This window comes from Oncorhynchus kisutch, linkage group LG11, assembly GCF_002021735.2.
Source record: "Oncorhynchus kisutch isolate 150728-3 linkage group LG11, Okis_V2, whole genome shotgun sequence".
NCBI classification, from domain to species: domain Eukaryota; kingdom Metazoa; phylum Chordata; class Actinopteri; order Salmoniformes; family Salmonidae; genus Oncorhynchus; species Oncorhynchus kisutch.
The window spans coordinates 23,376,759-23,394,262 of NC_034184.2; the positions used below are offsets into that span (position 1 = coordinate 23,376,759).

Here is a 17,504-nt window from a genome sequence, read left to right on the forward strand (position 1 = left end):
AGACACAAACACTTTCTGTTTTCACCTGAAACCTTGAGCCAGATCCAGCTATCAGTAGTGATGTAATGGCACAATCAGCCACCTGTCAAATGTGATTGATGTCTGCCATCAGGAATCCTCCCTAACTGGTTCTCACAAATATTCCTTTTAAAGTGGTGGTAAACCACTTTACTAGCTAAAACATTAGTTTGGATGTTATTTGTTTTTCCCTTGACCTATATCACTTACCTATATACCTGCATGTCTTACATACAATGCTGTCTGTGTTGAGTATTGTTGAGAAAACCCTGAAGTATTGTATTTAGTTCAAGGTGTTGATTTTGCCAGGAACTAGTATCCAGAACAAGTATAAAAATTGAATACTAGTAAACGACGACCTTGACTTCAATATACTTGTCACGACTTCCACCGAAGTCTGCTCCTCTCCTTGTTCTGGCGGCTTTCGGCGATCGATGTCACCGGCTTTCTAGCCATCACCGCTCCATTTATCATATATCCATTTGTCTTGTCTTGTTTCCATACACACCTTGTTTACATTCCCCCCAATCAATCTACTTGTATTTAACCCTCGGTTTCCATCATGTTTTGTGTGTAATTGTTTCATGTTATGTGGTGTTAGTTTACGCGCTTTACTTTTATGTTCCGTTTTTTGAGCGTGTTTGATTTATGTAGTGCTCTTGTTTTTGGAACTATAATAAAAGTGCGCTTGTTCATTATACGCTGCTCTCCTGCACCTGACTTCGCCTCCAATACACCATGGACAATAGTTCTTATTTTTCATTTCGAGGTGCACGGACGATCAACACGTTCAATCTACACAGGAAACATGGTGTTCATTTATGCACCTTGCAATGAAAAATCTCAAATAAATTGTCAAGTCAAGGTCAGTCACCTACTAGTGTGTGGTTTTTACACTTGTTTTGGATACTCAGTTGTATCATTGTTGTCACAAAATGTGTTTATCAACAAGCGTTTTCAAAATTTATTCCCCAGAAATCATCTTAATGTATTCCAGTATATTTCTGGATATGCAGCACGAATACAGTAGGCAAGATACAGGACCACTTTGAATGTTTATCTTCTCTTTCCTGTCATTGTATACAGGCAGTTGATGATAGGACATATGCAGGAAGGCTTTCTGAAGGGCAGTTTTTCGAAGGAAGTATTTATGTAAATGCTCCCTCTGTCACAGCGAGCATTTACCTTGTCAAAACTGAAATTGCACCGCACATTTTAGGAAAAAAAACGGACTATTGCTGTTCCCTCTGCGTGTACAGAACCATCAATGTTCTTTCTCATTTTGTGAAAGGACATTGTGAGGTTTGGAGAAATTGAGGTACAAACTAAATTGACCATAATGTCAACCATATTGTTTATCTGTTTTGATAGATTTTCAGAATTTTTTTGGGAGAGTTTCCACAAATAGCTTTATACTATGTGCTCTGTTATCACCTGCAGAATATACTGTAGCTCTTTCTCCATGTAGGGGCCACGATACTGTTGGAGCTGTTGCTGTAGACTGTTCTGGTAATGTTGCATGTGCAACTTCCACTGGAGGAATAAGAAACAAAACGGTGGGCAGAGTAGGAGATCATAGGTAATAGGTAAGTAGTTGTTTATTAACCTATCCTCTTTCATGCCATAATTGAACTGGATTCATCTGAACAGTTTATGTATGTTGATTTGAAGTTTTATTTGACCTTCTCTTGTCTCTGTTAAATAAGGGTCTGGTGGGTATGCAGACAACCTGAGTTGGGCAGTATCCTGTACTTGCCATGGAGAGTCCATCCTGAAAGTCACCCTAGCCAGACTCTTCCACGTAGAGCAAGGTAATGTAAGCCTAATCGGAATCACTTTGTAATCATTCACAAAGTCACTTGGGTATCATAGTCACAGTTATCTTATTATTGAATGTAATATATCTACAATTTGATATGTGAAAGTAGGCGTTTGATAAATTGCCCATATTGATTGTTTTGATAGCCAATAAGGATAATCCTGAGTCTGGAATATCAACCTCTTAATTGTTGGGTCTGGTTAATGAAAGGCCTGGTGGATCGGATCGATTATGTGCCAAAATATTTTCCACCAACATAATTGGCCCACTTAACTTTGGCAATATAATTAGCAAAGTGTCAGACAATCTGGTTGTCTTCCCCAGGCCAGACAGTATGTCATGATGGATGTGCCAGGTCTTTGCATTAGGAAATCAAATTATTCTATAACCAAAAACTCAGATGCAAACACAGTTCAGTGTCAGATTTGATATAGAGAGGTGTTTGAAACTAATGCACTGTCAAATACAGACATGATACAATAGGAATAGTTAAATGAATAGTTAATGAGACTGGGTTACATTCTCCTCTCTGTAATAGCTTCCGTTAATTAAAGTAATTTTGTAATTTAAATATCTAATTAGCACCTCCTCTTGCAGAAACAGAATGTTCAGAGGCCCTGGGAAACTTTAGAACAATTAGATCTACTGACACAAGAGACAAGTTGATGAATCATTGTATATGTATGGTTCCAACTTCTACCTGACAGCTCTAAGATTTCAGATAAAATCTCTAAAATAGACTAACAGTATTCAATCTATGCTAAAAGTGAATAATAACAGCCTATCGGCTCACACGGCTGAAACCCTCTTTGAATTTGAATCAGAACAACAGAGGCCCATCTGGATTGGATCCTGCAAGTGACTTTGCTTCTTCTTCACATCCCCTTTTTCACCCCCCTTCTTTTTTTACACACCCATTTTTTCACATCCCCCTTTTTCACATCCTTTCTTTTTTTACACACCCATTTTTCACATCCTTTTACACCAATTCTGGTATGTATCAATGGGACCTCTGACACAGAGACAGTAGATGCAGCTAAGTACTCTCCAAAACTATTCTCCATGGTGTTTTGTTTTCAAGCAGTGCTTTCTTTCCTTAATGAGATTGGTTGTTGTGCATAGCCACGGTAGTGTTACATAGATCTGATCTTTTTTTGTTGCTCACAGGTAGTTGCACATTTACACTAACATCAGCTTACGCGTGGCCGTGCTCAGTGGATGCAAACATTGTGACGTTTTGACATTGCCACTGCCAATCATTTTTAATTGGCAAGCAGTAGAAAGAGGTGACTGAGCAGAGTGGGGCTGCACTGGGCTGATAATGAGGCAACGTCTGTAGAAGGGTCAGCGGGGCCAGTGTTGGTTACATTGTCCTCTGGTAATGACACAGGGAAATGGGAAGAACGGCTGCTCTGTCTGCTCTGTCTTCGCGAGAGGTTTCTTCTGCTTCGTTAAATGGCTGCACTGCCCACAGCTACAGTGCCGTTCCTTTCTTTAGGCTTTGAATTAGAAAATGTTTTCTTGGTTGCTTTAGAAGTAGCCTAGATCCTAAAAATGATTTCCCCCCCCCCCCACTGACAAATGACCTCGCACCTTTTATTATCATTGCAGTGAATTGTTTACAATAACAATGTGTTTTGACAAGAGTTGTCAGGCTGGCTTATGTTTCATTTCAATTGATGTGAATGTTAAATATGACTGGGCCCGCAATGGCCTATGGTTTTGATAGGTCCCTACAGTAGTAATTCAGTCTGTATGCATGTGGGACCAACCCTCACTTTGTTTCCTATTTAAACAGGTAAATGTGCTCCTGAGGCTGTAGAGGTCTCTTTGCGTCACATGGGTAATCGGGTACAGGGAGGAGGAGCTATATTAGTTTCCCGGACAGGGGAGTAGGCAGCCAAGTTCACCACAGAGTGAATGGCCTGGGCAGCAGTGGAGAGAGAGGTTCTGTGGTATGGTTTGAACCCAAAAGAAGAGTTCAAAGAGACACTAAGACAATAACAGCTTATTCTATATTTTGTTGGGGGAGGGGGGGGATACATAGATTTTAAAAAGTGTTATTGCGGAACACAGTGCCAGATTGACAAATGGAGCCTACTTACTGGAATTTTGTTGGCAAGAGAATTTAAAGGACCAGAGAAATCTATATGTGTTTGTGTTTTCAAAATGTTGTGGCATTTTATCACAGAATATATTTGATAAAAGCTTGGTCAGTTTGAGAGTTTTAAAATGGTTTAATTTTCTATGTAAATGTCATGATTTATAAATGTTTAATGGAATATGGATGTTTTTGTTATAATTAAAACCTGAGGAAAAAACTAACTTCATTAAAGCAATTTTAAATAAATTACTTTCTCTCATCAATATTATCAATTATTGAGCAATACATGCTAGTAATTAATAACTGATTTATCAGAAAACTACCAAACATCAAAGGCCTTTTTGGTATTTCATTTATATTGGTCTCTATATCTAGCTAATGATTTAATTGTGACCATTACAATAACTCTGTGAGGAAAGGAAAAAGATCCTACACCTGAGCCCAGACTCGTCATTCCTTCATGTCAGGATACAGGGAATTAATTAGCCTTGGTTTCCCTCATGGCAGCTTCATTTTCATGAAATCACAAGTGCAATATACCAAAACACAGCTTAATTTATTGTTAATCCACCTGGCGTGTCAGATTTCAAAAAGGCTTTACGGTGAAAGCAAACCATGCGATTATGTGAGGATAGCTCTCAGCTGACAAAATATTACAAACAGCTAGCAGCAAAGTAGATTGGTTACGAAAGTCAGAAAAGCAATACAATTAATCGCTTACCTTTGATCTTCGTATGTTTGCACTCACGAGACTCCCAGTTACACAATAAATGTTTGTTTTGCTCTATATATCCAAAAACCTCCATTTAGTTAGCTCGTTTTGTTCAGAAATCCACAGGATCGTGCGGTCATGACGGGCAGACGAAAATTCCAAATAGTATCCGTAAAGTTTATAGAAATATGTCAAACGTTTTTTATAATCAATCCTCAGGTTGTTTTTACAATAAATAATAGATAATATTTAAACCCGACGGTAGCCTTTTCAATAGAAGAGAGAAAGAAAAGGTCTCGCTCCAGGTGCGCGCAAGCACAAATCTGAGGACATCTGGCTATCCACTGATGCGATGTGATCATTTTCGCTCATTTTTCAGAATAAAAGCCCGAAACTATGTCTAAAGACTGTTCACACCTTGTGGAAGCCAAAGGGAAAGGAATCTGGTTGATATCCCTTTAAATGGAGGATAGGCTTGCAATGGAAATGAGTAGTTTCAGCAAAAACAGCGCTTCCTGGATGGATTTTCCTCCGCAATATCAGTTCTGTTATACTCAGACAATATTTTGACCGTTTTGGAAACTTTAGAGTTTTCTATCCTAATCTGCCAATTATATGCATATTCTAGCTTCTGGGCCTGAGAAATAGGCAGTTTACTTTGGCATGTTTTTCATCCAAACATCAAAATACTGCCCCCCAGCTTAAAGAGGTACCATGTCTGAAGCAAAGTGTGTGACCGATGGTTCGCAAGTAACTATTTCATTTCATACAGACTTATTGCTAAATTGGAAGGTTAAATTAACATTTATTCATCCATAGTTTAACAAAAATACAAGAACTAAAAACAGTTTCAGAAACTTCACAGGTTACAAATACCTATTCCTGTAACGTATTATCAATGTAAAATCCATACTGTATTCGAGGTGCTAACTGAAGCACTAGCGTTTAAGTCGGAAGTTTACATACGCCTTAGCCAAATACATTTAAACTCAGTTTTTCACAATTCCTGACATTTAATCCTAGCAAAAATTCCATGTCTTAGGTCTGTTAGGATCACCACTTTATTTTAAGAATGTGTAATGTCAGAATAATAGTAGAGAATTATTTATTTCAGCTTTTATTTCTTTAATCACACTCCCAGTGGGTCAGAAGTTTACATACGCTCAATCAGTATTTGGTAGAATTGCCTTTAAATTGTTTATCTTGGGTCAAACGTTTTGGGTAGTCTTCCACAAGCTTCCCACAATAAGTTGGGTGAATTTTTGCCCATTCCTCCTGACAGAGCTGGTGTAACTGAGTCAGGTTTGTAGGCCTCCTTGCTCACACATGCTTTTTCAGTTCTGCCCACAACCTTTCTATAGGATTGTGGTCAGGGCTTTGGGATAGCCACTCCAATATCATGACTTTGTTGTCCTTAAGCCATTTTGCCACAACTTTGGAAGTATGCTTGGGGTCATTGTCCAATTGGAAGACCCATTTTATTTATTCGTTATTTTACCAGATAAGTTGACTGAGAGCACGTTCTCATTTGCATTTTATTTATTTGTTATTTTACCAGATAAGTTGACTGAACACGTTCCCATTTGCAACCAAGCTTTAACTTCCTCACTGATGTCTTGAGATGTTGCTTCAATATATCCACATAATTGTCCTCCCTCATGATACCATCTATTTTGTGAAATGCACCAGTCCCTCCTGCAGCAAAGCACCCCCATAACATGATGCTCCCACCCCCGTGCATCACAGTTGGGATGGTGTTCTTCGGCTTGCAAGCCTCCCCCTTTTGTCCTCCAAACATAACAATGGTCATTATGGCCAAACAGTTCTATTTTTTTTCATCAGACTAGAGGATATTTCTCCAAAAAGTACCACCTTTGTCCCCATGTGCAGTTGCAAACCGTAGTCTGGCTTTTTTAATGGTGGTTTTGGAGCAGTGGCTTCTTCCTCGCTGACCGGCCTTTCAGGTTATGTCAATATAGGACTTGTTTTACTGTGGATATAAATACTTTTGTACCTGTTTCCTCCAGCATCTTCACGAAGTCTTTTGCTGTTGTTCTGGGATTGATTTTCACGCCAAAGTACGTTCATCTCTAGGAGAGAGAGAACACGTCTCCTTCCTGAGCGGTATGACGGCTGCGTGATCCCATTATTGTTTGTACAGATGAACGTGGTATCTTCAGGCGTTGGAATTGCTCCCAAGGATGAACCAGATTTGTGGAGGTCCACAATTTTTTTTCTGAGGTCTTGGCTGATTTCTTTTGTTTTTCCAATGATGTCAAGCAAAGAGGCACTGAGTTTGAAGGTAGGCCTTGAAATTCATCCGCAGGTACACCTCCAATTGACTCAAAATATGTCAATTAGCCTATCAGAAGCTTCTAAAGTCATGACATCATTTTCTGGAATTTTCCAAGCTGTTTAAAGGCACAGTCAACTTAGTGTATGTTAACCTCTGACCCACTGGAATTGTGATACAGTGAATTATAAGTGAAATAATCTGTTTGTAAACAATTGTTGGAAAAATTCCTTGTGCCATGCACAAAGTAGATATCCTAACCGACTTGCCAAAACTATAGTTTGTTAACAATACATTTGTGGAGTGGTTGATCGAGTTTTAATAACTCCAACCTAAGTGTACAGTGGGGCAAAAAAGTATTTAGTCAGCCACCAATTGTGCAAGTTCTCCCACTTAAAAAGATGAGAGAGGCCTGTAATTTATCATAGGTACACTTCAACTATGACAGACAAAATTAGAAAAAAAAATACTGAAAATCACATTGTAGGATTTTTAATACATTTATTTGCAAATTAAGGAGGAAAATAAGTATTTGGTCACCTACAAACAATGGCCATTTGGTCACCTGTCCACTATGGCCAAGACCAAAGAGCTGTCAAAGGACACCAGAAACAAAATTGTAGACCTGCACCAGGCTGGGAAGACTGAATCTGCAATAGGTAAGCAGCTTGGTTTGAAGAAATCAACTGTGGGAGCAATTATTAGGACATGGAAGACATACAAGACCACTGATAATCTCCCTCGATCTGGGGTTCCACGCAAGATCTCACCCGTGGGGTCAAAATGATCACGGTGAGCAAAAATCCCAGAACCACACGGGGGGACCTAGTGAATGACCTGCAGAGAGCTGGGACCAAAGTAACAAAGCCTACCATCAGTAACACACTACGCCGCCAGGGACTCAAATACTGCAGTGCCAGACGTGTCCCCCTGCTTAAGCCAGTACATGTCCAGGTCCATCTGAAGTTTGCTAGAGAGCATTTGGAGGATCCAGGAGAAGATTGGGAGAATGTCATATGGTCAGATGAAACCAAAATATAACTTTTTGGTAAAAACTCAACTCGTCGTGTTTGGAGGACAAAGAATGCTGAGTTTCATCCAAAGAACACCATACCTACTGTGAAGCATGGGGGTGGAAACATCATGCTTTGGGGCTGTTTTTCTGCAAAGGGACCAGGACGACTGATCCGTGTAAAGGAAAGAATGAATGGGGCCATGTATCGTGAGATTTTGTGTGAACCTTCCATCAACAAGGGCATTGAAGATGAAACGTGGCTGGGTCTTTCAGCATGACAATGATCCCAAACACACCTCCAGGGCAACAAAGGAGTGGCTTTGTAAGAAGCATTTCAATGTCCTGGAGTGACCTAGCCAGTCTCCAGATCTCAACCCCATAGAAAATCTTTGGAGGGAGTTGAAAGTCTGTGTTGCCCAAAACATCACTGCTCTAGAGGAGATCTGCATGGAGGAATGGGCCAAAATACCAGCAACAGTGTGTGAAAACCTTGTGAAGACTTACAGAAAACATTTGACCTCTGTCATTGCCAACAAAGGGTATATAACAAAGTATTGAGATAAACTTTTGTTATTGACCAAATACTTATTTTCCACCATAATTTGCAAATAAATTCATTAAAAATCCTACAATGTGATTTTCTGGATTTTTTTTTTCATTTTGTCTGTCATAGTTGAAGTGTACCTATGATGAAAATGTGGGAGAACTTGCACAATTGGTGGCTGACTAAATACTTTTTTGCCCCACTGTATGTAAACCTCCGACTTCAACTGTGTATAAACCTCATTCCTCTCAATGACCACCAGGAAATGGGATTGGGTTCACATTTTATGCTATTGTCTGCCCATAAGTGATAAGCAGTGTTTTCCTCTTTCAGAAATGGTTGTCTTGACCTCTTTATGACTAATTGGTTGACATTGCTCTACACAGCAACCAGCTTGGTCAGATCTTTTCTCTCTCAAAGCCATTGGCCTTCTCTCTGTTTAAATTGATCCTCTCCCTATCCAATGACATCAGACTATTTTGTTTTCAGGAAGGCAGTGCTAAACCTGAGCAACTCCACAATGCCATTTGGATGATTTGGGATTAGCAAGGCAACACATTTCACTTAATTTATTCAGTAGTCAACAACCTTTGGTTCTTCGCCGCTTGAGTGTTGTTGTGGGTTTCTTGTTTTAGTTGACCAGTACCTGCTCTTGTATGTAATATATGAAGTAGTTTTATTTGTTGTTTTACAAAATGTGAGTCCTTTAACATCAATCAAACATCAGGGTTTGATTCGTGGATGGGGACACTGAATATGTAGGTTTCTTTGAATGGAAGTGTCTGCTAAGTTATCATATTACTGTATTATTTGTTAGAGTACTGCGTAGACCCACTGGGCACAGATGTCACACATCTAATTTTGATTTACATTTGGTTGAGTTGTCAACTAACATGATGTCACGAACATCGTCAGGGAAATGACCTGCCAAGGTGCAGAGTGGTGAGCGTACATTTCTTTTTATATAGAATGTCACCAACAAAACCGACCGTGACGCTTACTAGGGCTTTACAGGCCACTAACAAAGTCAACTACCCACCACTAAGGTGGCAAAACATGCTGCCTAAGTATGACTCCCAATCAGAGACAACGATAGACAGCTGTCCCTGATTGAGAACCATACCCGGCCAAAACATAGAAACAGAAAACATAGAAATAAAGAAACTAGAATGGCCACCAATGTCACACCCTGGCCAAACCAAAATGACACATGAATTCAACATGAATTCAACATGAAATCAACAAAACAATTTCAGTGTGTCATTGGATGAAAAAATGACAAAAAAAAAGCCCGTACGTTGATGACTTATTGCGAATCCAATTAGTTTTCCACATTGATTCAACATCATCACATAGATTTTTTGGGTTGAAATAACGTGGAAACAATGTTGATTCAACCAGTTGTTGCCCAGTAACTGACTAGTGTGCATCACTATCACTGGAGATCATCTTGCCGAGTGCTATTCTTGTTTCTCCACTCAGACAGTCTTATCAGCTAATGCTGGGAATATTTTGTGATGATGGAGCAGAAATACTGTCTCTTTCGCAGAATAAAAGCTTTGCACTCAGAATTTTGCTCATAACAGATCACATTGGAATGAGACCTTTCTTCAGATATACTTTATTCATAAGTTGGGAATATAGTGGAAATATGGTACACCAGATACTGTAGCCTCTATATTCGTTGCAAAAAGTGTCACCGCTGGAAATGGGCACTTTAAAGACCCAGCTTTGAGAATATTTTGATGAGGTTTCATCTTAAGGTTAGCAAAGACAGTCAGATACTCTGAACAAATCTAATTTCCTCAACTGTTCTGACATTGCAATTATTATTCTCTACCCATTCACTTCAAAGACCAAATTTGGAAGAAAAATAGGCCCACAATAGAATAGGCCTACAACAAACGTTGTGTGTTGCTGTCTGCCTCCCCTGTCGACCAACCATCCCCGCACCCCTAGTGACTGATGCCTATCTCTCCCAATAGCTACTGTCTCCAAGGCACTTGGCCACCGTTCTCCCGACTGTGATATCAACCACTGCTGTTACTGCTCCCCAGGGCAGCTGTGCAGAGCCAGTAAATAAATAAATAAAGGCTTTCATTGTTCCAATTGGCCAAATGATGGGGAAAATAAAGGTACAGATGTAAGCAGAAAGAGGAGGTCCCAGACTACTGTAGGCTTATCAGTAATCTCACCGAGAGCCTGGCCTGAGGTTGTGGAAGAGCTAAGCATAGTGTTTGTGTGATAACATGCCTATCTTTATCCCTCTAGGGGCTGCCATATCATAACCATCATCTCTTCCTGACTTACTGTTTATGTCTTGCCAAGGAAGGCTGAGAGCTGTTGTGAGTCTCTGTTCACATCCCAACTTGAAACTGTTCAATTGTAGGTTACTAAGAACAACTATTGCAATGGATTGAAAGCATGTGCATTATACATTAATATTAGCATTTTCTGTGTATGGTGATATACACTGAGTTTACAAAAAATTAAGAACACCAGCTCTTTCCATGACATAGACTGACCAGGTGAATTCAGGTGAAAGCTATCATCCCTTATTGATGTTACTTGTTAAATCCACTTCAGTCAGTGTAGATGAAGGTGAGGAGACAGGTTAGAGAAAGATTTTTAAGCCTTGACACAGTTGAGACATGGATTGTGTATGTGTGCCATTCAGATGGTGAATGGGCAAGACATAACATGGCCCAGCATCCCTGTGGAATGCTTTTGAGGATTCCCACTCTGGGCACAAATTATGTCTGTGCCCAGAGAGGGAATCCTCGAAATGAAAGTTTCTTTCATGTCTAGCATTTCTTCTTTGCTTCTGATCAAAACGGATACATTGTATTACAAATCATCAATTTGATTAAATGTTTTTTTGTTTGTTGAAATGACACGTTTTTTCCCAGTGAGTTGTTATTCATTGTTTCATGCCAGTGTCTCTTTTTATGGCATAAAATCCATTTGCAAGGATAGAAAAACACTATCTCCAATATGATGAACGCTTCAAGGCAGTATTTTGTAAGACTATTGTCATCTCATATGACTTTTGATCAAATATACACTGAACAAAAATATAAACGCAACATGTAAAATGCTGGTTTCATGTTTCATGAGCTGAAATAAAAGATTCCAGTTGGGAATATAGTGGAAATATGGTACACCAGATACTGCTTATTTCTCTCAAATGTTGTGCACAAATTTGTTTATCCCTCTTAGTAAGTATTTTATGCTTTGTCAAGATAATGCATCCACCTGACAGGTGTGACATATTAAGAAGCGTATTAAATAGGATGATCTTTACACAGGTGCATCTTGTGCTGGGGACAATCAAAGGCCACTCTAAAATTTGCAGTTTAGTCACACAACACAATGCCACAGGTATATCAAGTTTTGAAGGAGCGTACAAGTGGCATGCTGATTGCAGGAATGTCCAGCAGAGCTGTTTCCAGAGGATTTAATTTCAATTTCTCTACCAATGTTGTTTTAGAGAATTTGGCAGTACATCCAACTGGCCTCACCACCGCAGGCCACGTGTAACCACGCCAGCCCAGGACCTCCACATCCGACTTCTTCACCTGCAGGATTGTCAAAGAGGGAAGGTGGGGTGCTGAGGAGTATTTCCATCTTTAATAAAGCCCTTTTGTGGGTAAAAACTCATTCTGATTGGCTGGGACTGGCTCCCCAGTGGGTGGGCCTTTGCCCACCCATGGCTGCACCCCTGCCCAGTCATGTGAAATCCATAGATTAGGGCCTAATGAATTAATTTCCATTGACTGCTTTCCTTCTATGAACTGTAACTCAGTAAAATCTTTTAAATTGTTGCATTTATATTTTTGTTCACTATACATTCATCTCAGATCCATCATTTCTCATTTGATCCAGTAAGAGATTTACATTGAAATACCCCTAATCATTGCCATTTTTTTTTTTATTGGACTCTTATTGCAGTAGTACCGCCAGAAAATGTAAATAGATTATGATCACAACCTCTGGAAATGAACATCAGTTCTGCTTATGACATCTACAGAACTCTCAAGTAAACTTTTTATTGGATAGATCAATTGTCGTACCTTGGAATACTTTTATTGGTCAACAGTAACTGCAACTGTGATAAGAATATATTACTTTGATGGCCCCATAAGAAAGTCGTGTCTGGTTAATGTAAATGCTTTAAAAAAGAAAATGTTTTTTTTTTGTTGCATAAAGGCACAATACCTGTAGGGGGCAAAAGTACGATAGAAAACAATTATTATAATTTGTAAACAAAGCTATTTTCCCTCCACGTCTGTCTCCATGGTGTCTTATGAACTCACCCCCAAGGAACATGTTGTACTGTTTGATCTGGAGGCATTGAATCAGACTAGTTTAAGCCTTAACTTGGGAACAGAACATCCTCTAAGATCAGCAAACACATCTGAAAGGACACATGGATCAAAGCAAAAACATAACAAATAATAATTATGCATTTGTAACTTAGTGGGCTTAAAAAGAGAGAACAAAGTCAGACATAAACATATTGTACATTATTAAACGAAGAACAGCGAGAATCCACTGCAGGATTCATAAGTGGGTCAAAAACAACCAAACAACAGTTACAGAGAAAGAGTTGTTCAACCTCCTTTTTAAAGCCCTTTTCAGCATTGGACCCGATCGATGATCCCAGAGAATAATTTGTTACTGGTGTTTTTTCTTATACTCTTTTTAGTGCTGTAGGCCTAAATACACACTGCCAAATCCACATCTACTGTAGAAAATGGTTTGCTTAGGTTTCTCAGAGATGGATACATTTAGGATTTTATGTTCTCCTATTTTTTTTAAAAATACAATTAAAATAGGCCACACATCGACGTGCAAAGTAGGCCTACAATGTTTGATGGAGAGAGGGGGACTGTTTAGTATAGATCACGAGGCATTCCTTTCAAGCTTTTGCTAATGCCATGTTATTAAATTTGTTTTTACTGAAGCATCTAAAATGTTCATGGAAAATTACATGATGAATATTCAATATTATAAGCCTGTCACTCAGTGTTCAATTCATAAGCTACTGGTAGATATTGAAATAGGACATTAAACATAGCTTACCCACCTCAAAATTACCCACCTGCTGCGCCAGGAAATTGCATTTAATTTAGATTGTCTTTAAATTGGGTTATTTTTTGTATTTTTTTCATGATTAACTGAATCCAATGATGGCCAGCCCTACACTGCTTTGCTTCACCCATACCATTTCCTTGCCTATGTCGCCCTCCAGTGGCCGGATACTGTATATTACGTAGGTATACCTTGTCAAACTGGTCTCCGAGCATTTCATATTATTCTGAATGTAAATAGGAAACCCTCCTTTTAGTATATGTTACGTTTTGTATGGCATGTATTAATTTGTGGATGTCCATCATCCATTTAGTATGATATGTTACGAGTTGCAATTTATACAAATGTTACATATTTGCAAAACGTACAGTATATTACACATTTCCTAAATGTAGGATATGTTACAAATTCCAATCTGTTGTTGCTAACATTAGCTAGGCTAGGGGTAAGGGTTTAAGGTTATGGTTAAGGTTAGGAGATAGGTTAAGTTTGGGGGAAGGGTTAGGAGACAGGTTAGCTATCATGCTAAGTGCAAAGTAGCAGTAAGTAGTTTCAAACAAACTTATTTAACTAGTAGGCAAGTCAGTTAAGAACAAATTCTTATTTTCAATGACGGCCTAGGAACAGTGGGTTAACTAGTTGCAAAGTTGATAATTAGCTGAAATTATACAGTTGTTCATGTAGATTTGAACACAACCTTTAGGTTGCTAGACGTTCACTTTCTACGCCCGACCAACCACCCTCCTTTTGATTTTGCCTTAAGTATACTTCTGACTTATTATGTAACCAACCAAATCTAGCATCATACCAATTTGAATGTCCCAACTTTTTGCTTACTAAGTTACATCTAGTCTATGAGACCAGGCAGACTATATAGGTCAATTCATCTTCAATCTATCCATCAATAAAGTGACCAAAAACAGTTGCAAACAAACTTCTGAATGAAAGAGAAAACATAGCTGCATGTACGAAATAACATCACTTGGCTGAACGCGGTGTGCAACATCCTATGTTGTCCAAAAAAATCCTAAAATGGTGGTGGAAAATTGTGTTTTATTAAGACAGTGCACATATTTTTCCAGTTTCTTTCCGACGACACACCATTGAAGCTAGTTAAGGAGGGTAGAAGGATGCCATTGCAGCCTGAATGGAAGATGTGAGCCAGTCCACGGTCAACACAAGTGTATTCAAGGCTGGCTATGTCAATTAATCCTAGAAGATTTAGCACCCACCTTGTCTAGCGAGAATCGACACTGGCCCAAAAGTCACATTTAAAAAGACCAAATTAAGGCATCTTCGACTAAAATTATTTTCATTTTTTATCGGAAATGTTTGAGTTTCCTATAGTTCCGACTAACACACAAACGCAGCATTGAGCCTCCTGACCCCTCGATCACACCAACAGCGTCATTGCCTTCCAATGGAACATTGCGTATGCAGAGGCAGTTGCAGTGCGTTCTGTGTGGTGCATACATTGGATTTATCAAACGTATGCGTAGACAGCTTGACAAATTCTGGTAGCAGAATTTTTATTTTATTTGACTAGGCAAGTAAGTTAAGAACAAATCCTTATTTTCAATGACAGCCTAGAAACAGTGGGTTAACTGCCTGTTCAGGGGCAGAACAACAGATTTGTACCTTGTCAGCTCAGGTGTTTGAACTTGCAACCTTCCAGTTACTAGTCCAATGCTCTAACCACTAGGCTACCCTGCCACCCCAGGTGAACAAAACGAGCAAAAGTTGTAGTAGAAGACAAGAACCGGTCCAATAATGCATTTCTTATTGGACTGCGTTTTCTGGACAACGAGATTAATTTGGGCAGTGGGAAAGGAGGATTCAATCAAGGTGTCTAGAAGCAGCCTTGTTTTGTACTGGGGTAGCAGTAAATATAAAAGTTGACCGACTAAAGGGGAAGATTCCTGGTGTTTGTGATGCTCGTGGTTTGGTGCGACGCAGACAGGGTGGTGTGATTATAATGAAACAGAAGAGTCATTGTCTGTTCTTTTGAGTTTTGATGTTGAGTCTTTGCCCGACCAAGTGATATTAGGATATGTAAGTTATCCTGTACAAGCTTTTGTGCCGAATAGATTACATTGTTACAGGTGTCAAGCTTTTGGGCATGTGGCAGCAGTGTGTCGGAGGGAGGTTCCTAGGTGGGAGAAGTGTGCAGAAGGGCATGAGACAAAGGAATGTGTAGCACTGGAGAAAGCAGTGGAATGTGTTCATCAAAAATGTCCCATGCGAGAGAGGCAGGTGGAGGTTTCCAGGATTAGAGTAGTGCAGAAGTTGTCATATGCTGAGGCATCAAAGAAAGTAGAGGAAGATGGGTCAAGGGGGAGGGATCCTGAGAAGAGTGGTGTGAGTAGTGTATCTGTACCAGTACAGAGAGAGAGGCCAACAAGTGATATGTGTTTCTGTAAGATTGGATTTTTGGCATTTATAGCAATGGTTATCGACTGTACTGCAGGGATGGAATGTAAGTCGCACAAATTTGAGGTTGTGGTGGCAACTGCAGAGAGGTATTATTTATTATATTATTATATATATTATTATATTATATATTATTTATTTCGGTGTGTGAGTCTTGACATCAAAATAGTTACAAGGTGTGTTAAGTAGTGGTGTCCCATCCTTTCAGGTTGTTGGCCTGAGGTAGGAGTAAATAGATTTAATTAGTTGAGTAGGGTGGTGTTATTTTTTATTATTTGATCATTATTTTTTTCTGAGTCTTGCGTTAGATGTTAGAGTATTTCTTTATTTATTCAAGCAAAGTATAAGGGAGTACTCCAGTCTAGTAGGGGGCGGTAATGCAATATTTATTGGATGCCAACCGCCGTTAAACCTCATTGAAGAAGAAGTAGTTTCGCTACTCTAGAACACGGCTGATGCCAATGGTTACGCCTGTGTAGCTTGCTACATGCTAATTCTCAAAGCGCGCTCAGTTGACCTATTTTGCAGGTGTTTTACATGGTGCGTTACCGCTAGCTTTCATCTCATTTTTTGAAGACGCTACTCAATATGATGGGTGAACCAGTGGCTGATATGTGTGATCAGCTTGTTAAAGCTGTGAACGTGATGATGGACGCGGAATCTAGCCAAATATATCGCTTGGAGGCCCTAAAGGTATCTTGATGGCTAGATGATAGCTTGCTAATGTTAGCTGGTAAGATAGCCATCTGCCGGCCTTTGGGCTAACTAGCTCGCTTTCCTATTTGCGATGTGATGCGATTGCTTGACTGAAAATGTGCATAGATGCATAGCTATAACTTCACATTATAGTTCACATGTCCATTACATGTGGCTCCCGAGTGGCGCAGCGTTCTAAGGCACTGCATCTCAGTGAAAGGGGCGTCACTACAGTCGCAGGTTCGAATCCAGGCTGTATCACATCCGGCCGTGATTGGGAGTCCCATAGGGCGGCGCACAATTGGCCCAGCGTCGTCCGGGTAGGCCGGCAGCAGCCACACAAATAAGAATTTGTTCTTAAATTACTTGCCTTATCATCAATGGGCGTAGCTATATAGCTAACTTCAGATGGCTAGCATCATAACGTTACCGTTTCCAGCTGCGGATTTCATTCACTGCACGTCGCTAGTTAGCTAGAGCCATTGCTGCTGACTGATGCCCTCAAACTGAATGTTATGTCAACCATTTAGCCTAGTTATATTGATTGCGTTAAATCAACTGAGTTATGCATTGTTTCGAGAGTTTAATTCACTTCTCTCTGTAAAGCTCCATAAACTACATTGATAGCTATGACGGATATCACTGGAGAGCCTTACGGCTGTGGGCAGAGCAGTTGCCATACCAGGCGGTGATACAGCCAGACCGGATGCTCTCGATTGTGCATCTGTAAAAGTTTGAGTGCTACCCTCTCCACTACTGTCCCGTCGATGTGGATAGGG

At 39.7% G+C, this 17,504-nt stretch overlaps 1 protein-coding gene across 4 annotated transcripts in view; it reads left to right on the forward strand.

Moving 5' to 3' along the window:
- The first annotated feature begins 600 nt into the window (after positions 1-600).
- The window catches only part of LOC109899854 (exportin-5-like), a 39,128-nt gene continuing 22,224 nt past the window's right edge, over positions 601-17,504 (forward strand). Inside the window, exons 1-4 of one of the 4 annotated variants that reach the window (XM_031835458.1) lie at positions 601-883; positions 1,105-1,336; positions 1,487-1,604; positions 1,725-1,829. Coding sequence is in view for 3 of the 4 variants with exons in the window: in XM_020495455.2 (XP_020351044.1) it covers positions 16,618-16,722 (105 nt within the window). In the remaining variant the exon portion in view is untranslated. Of the gene's footprint in view, positions 884-1,104; positions 1,337-1,486; positions 1,605-1,724; positions 1,830-16,460; positions 16,723-17,504 lie in introns of those variants that run through there. The other 3 variants (XM_020495454.2, XM_020495455.2, XM_020495452.2) reach the window with 3 other exon arrangements.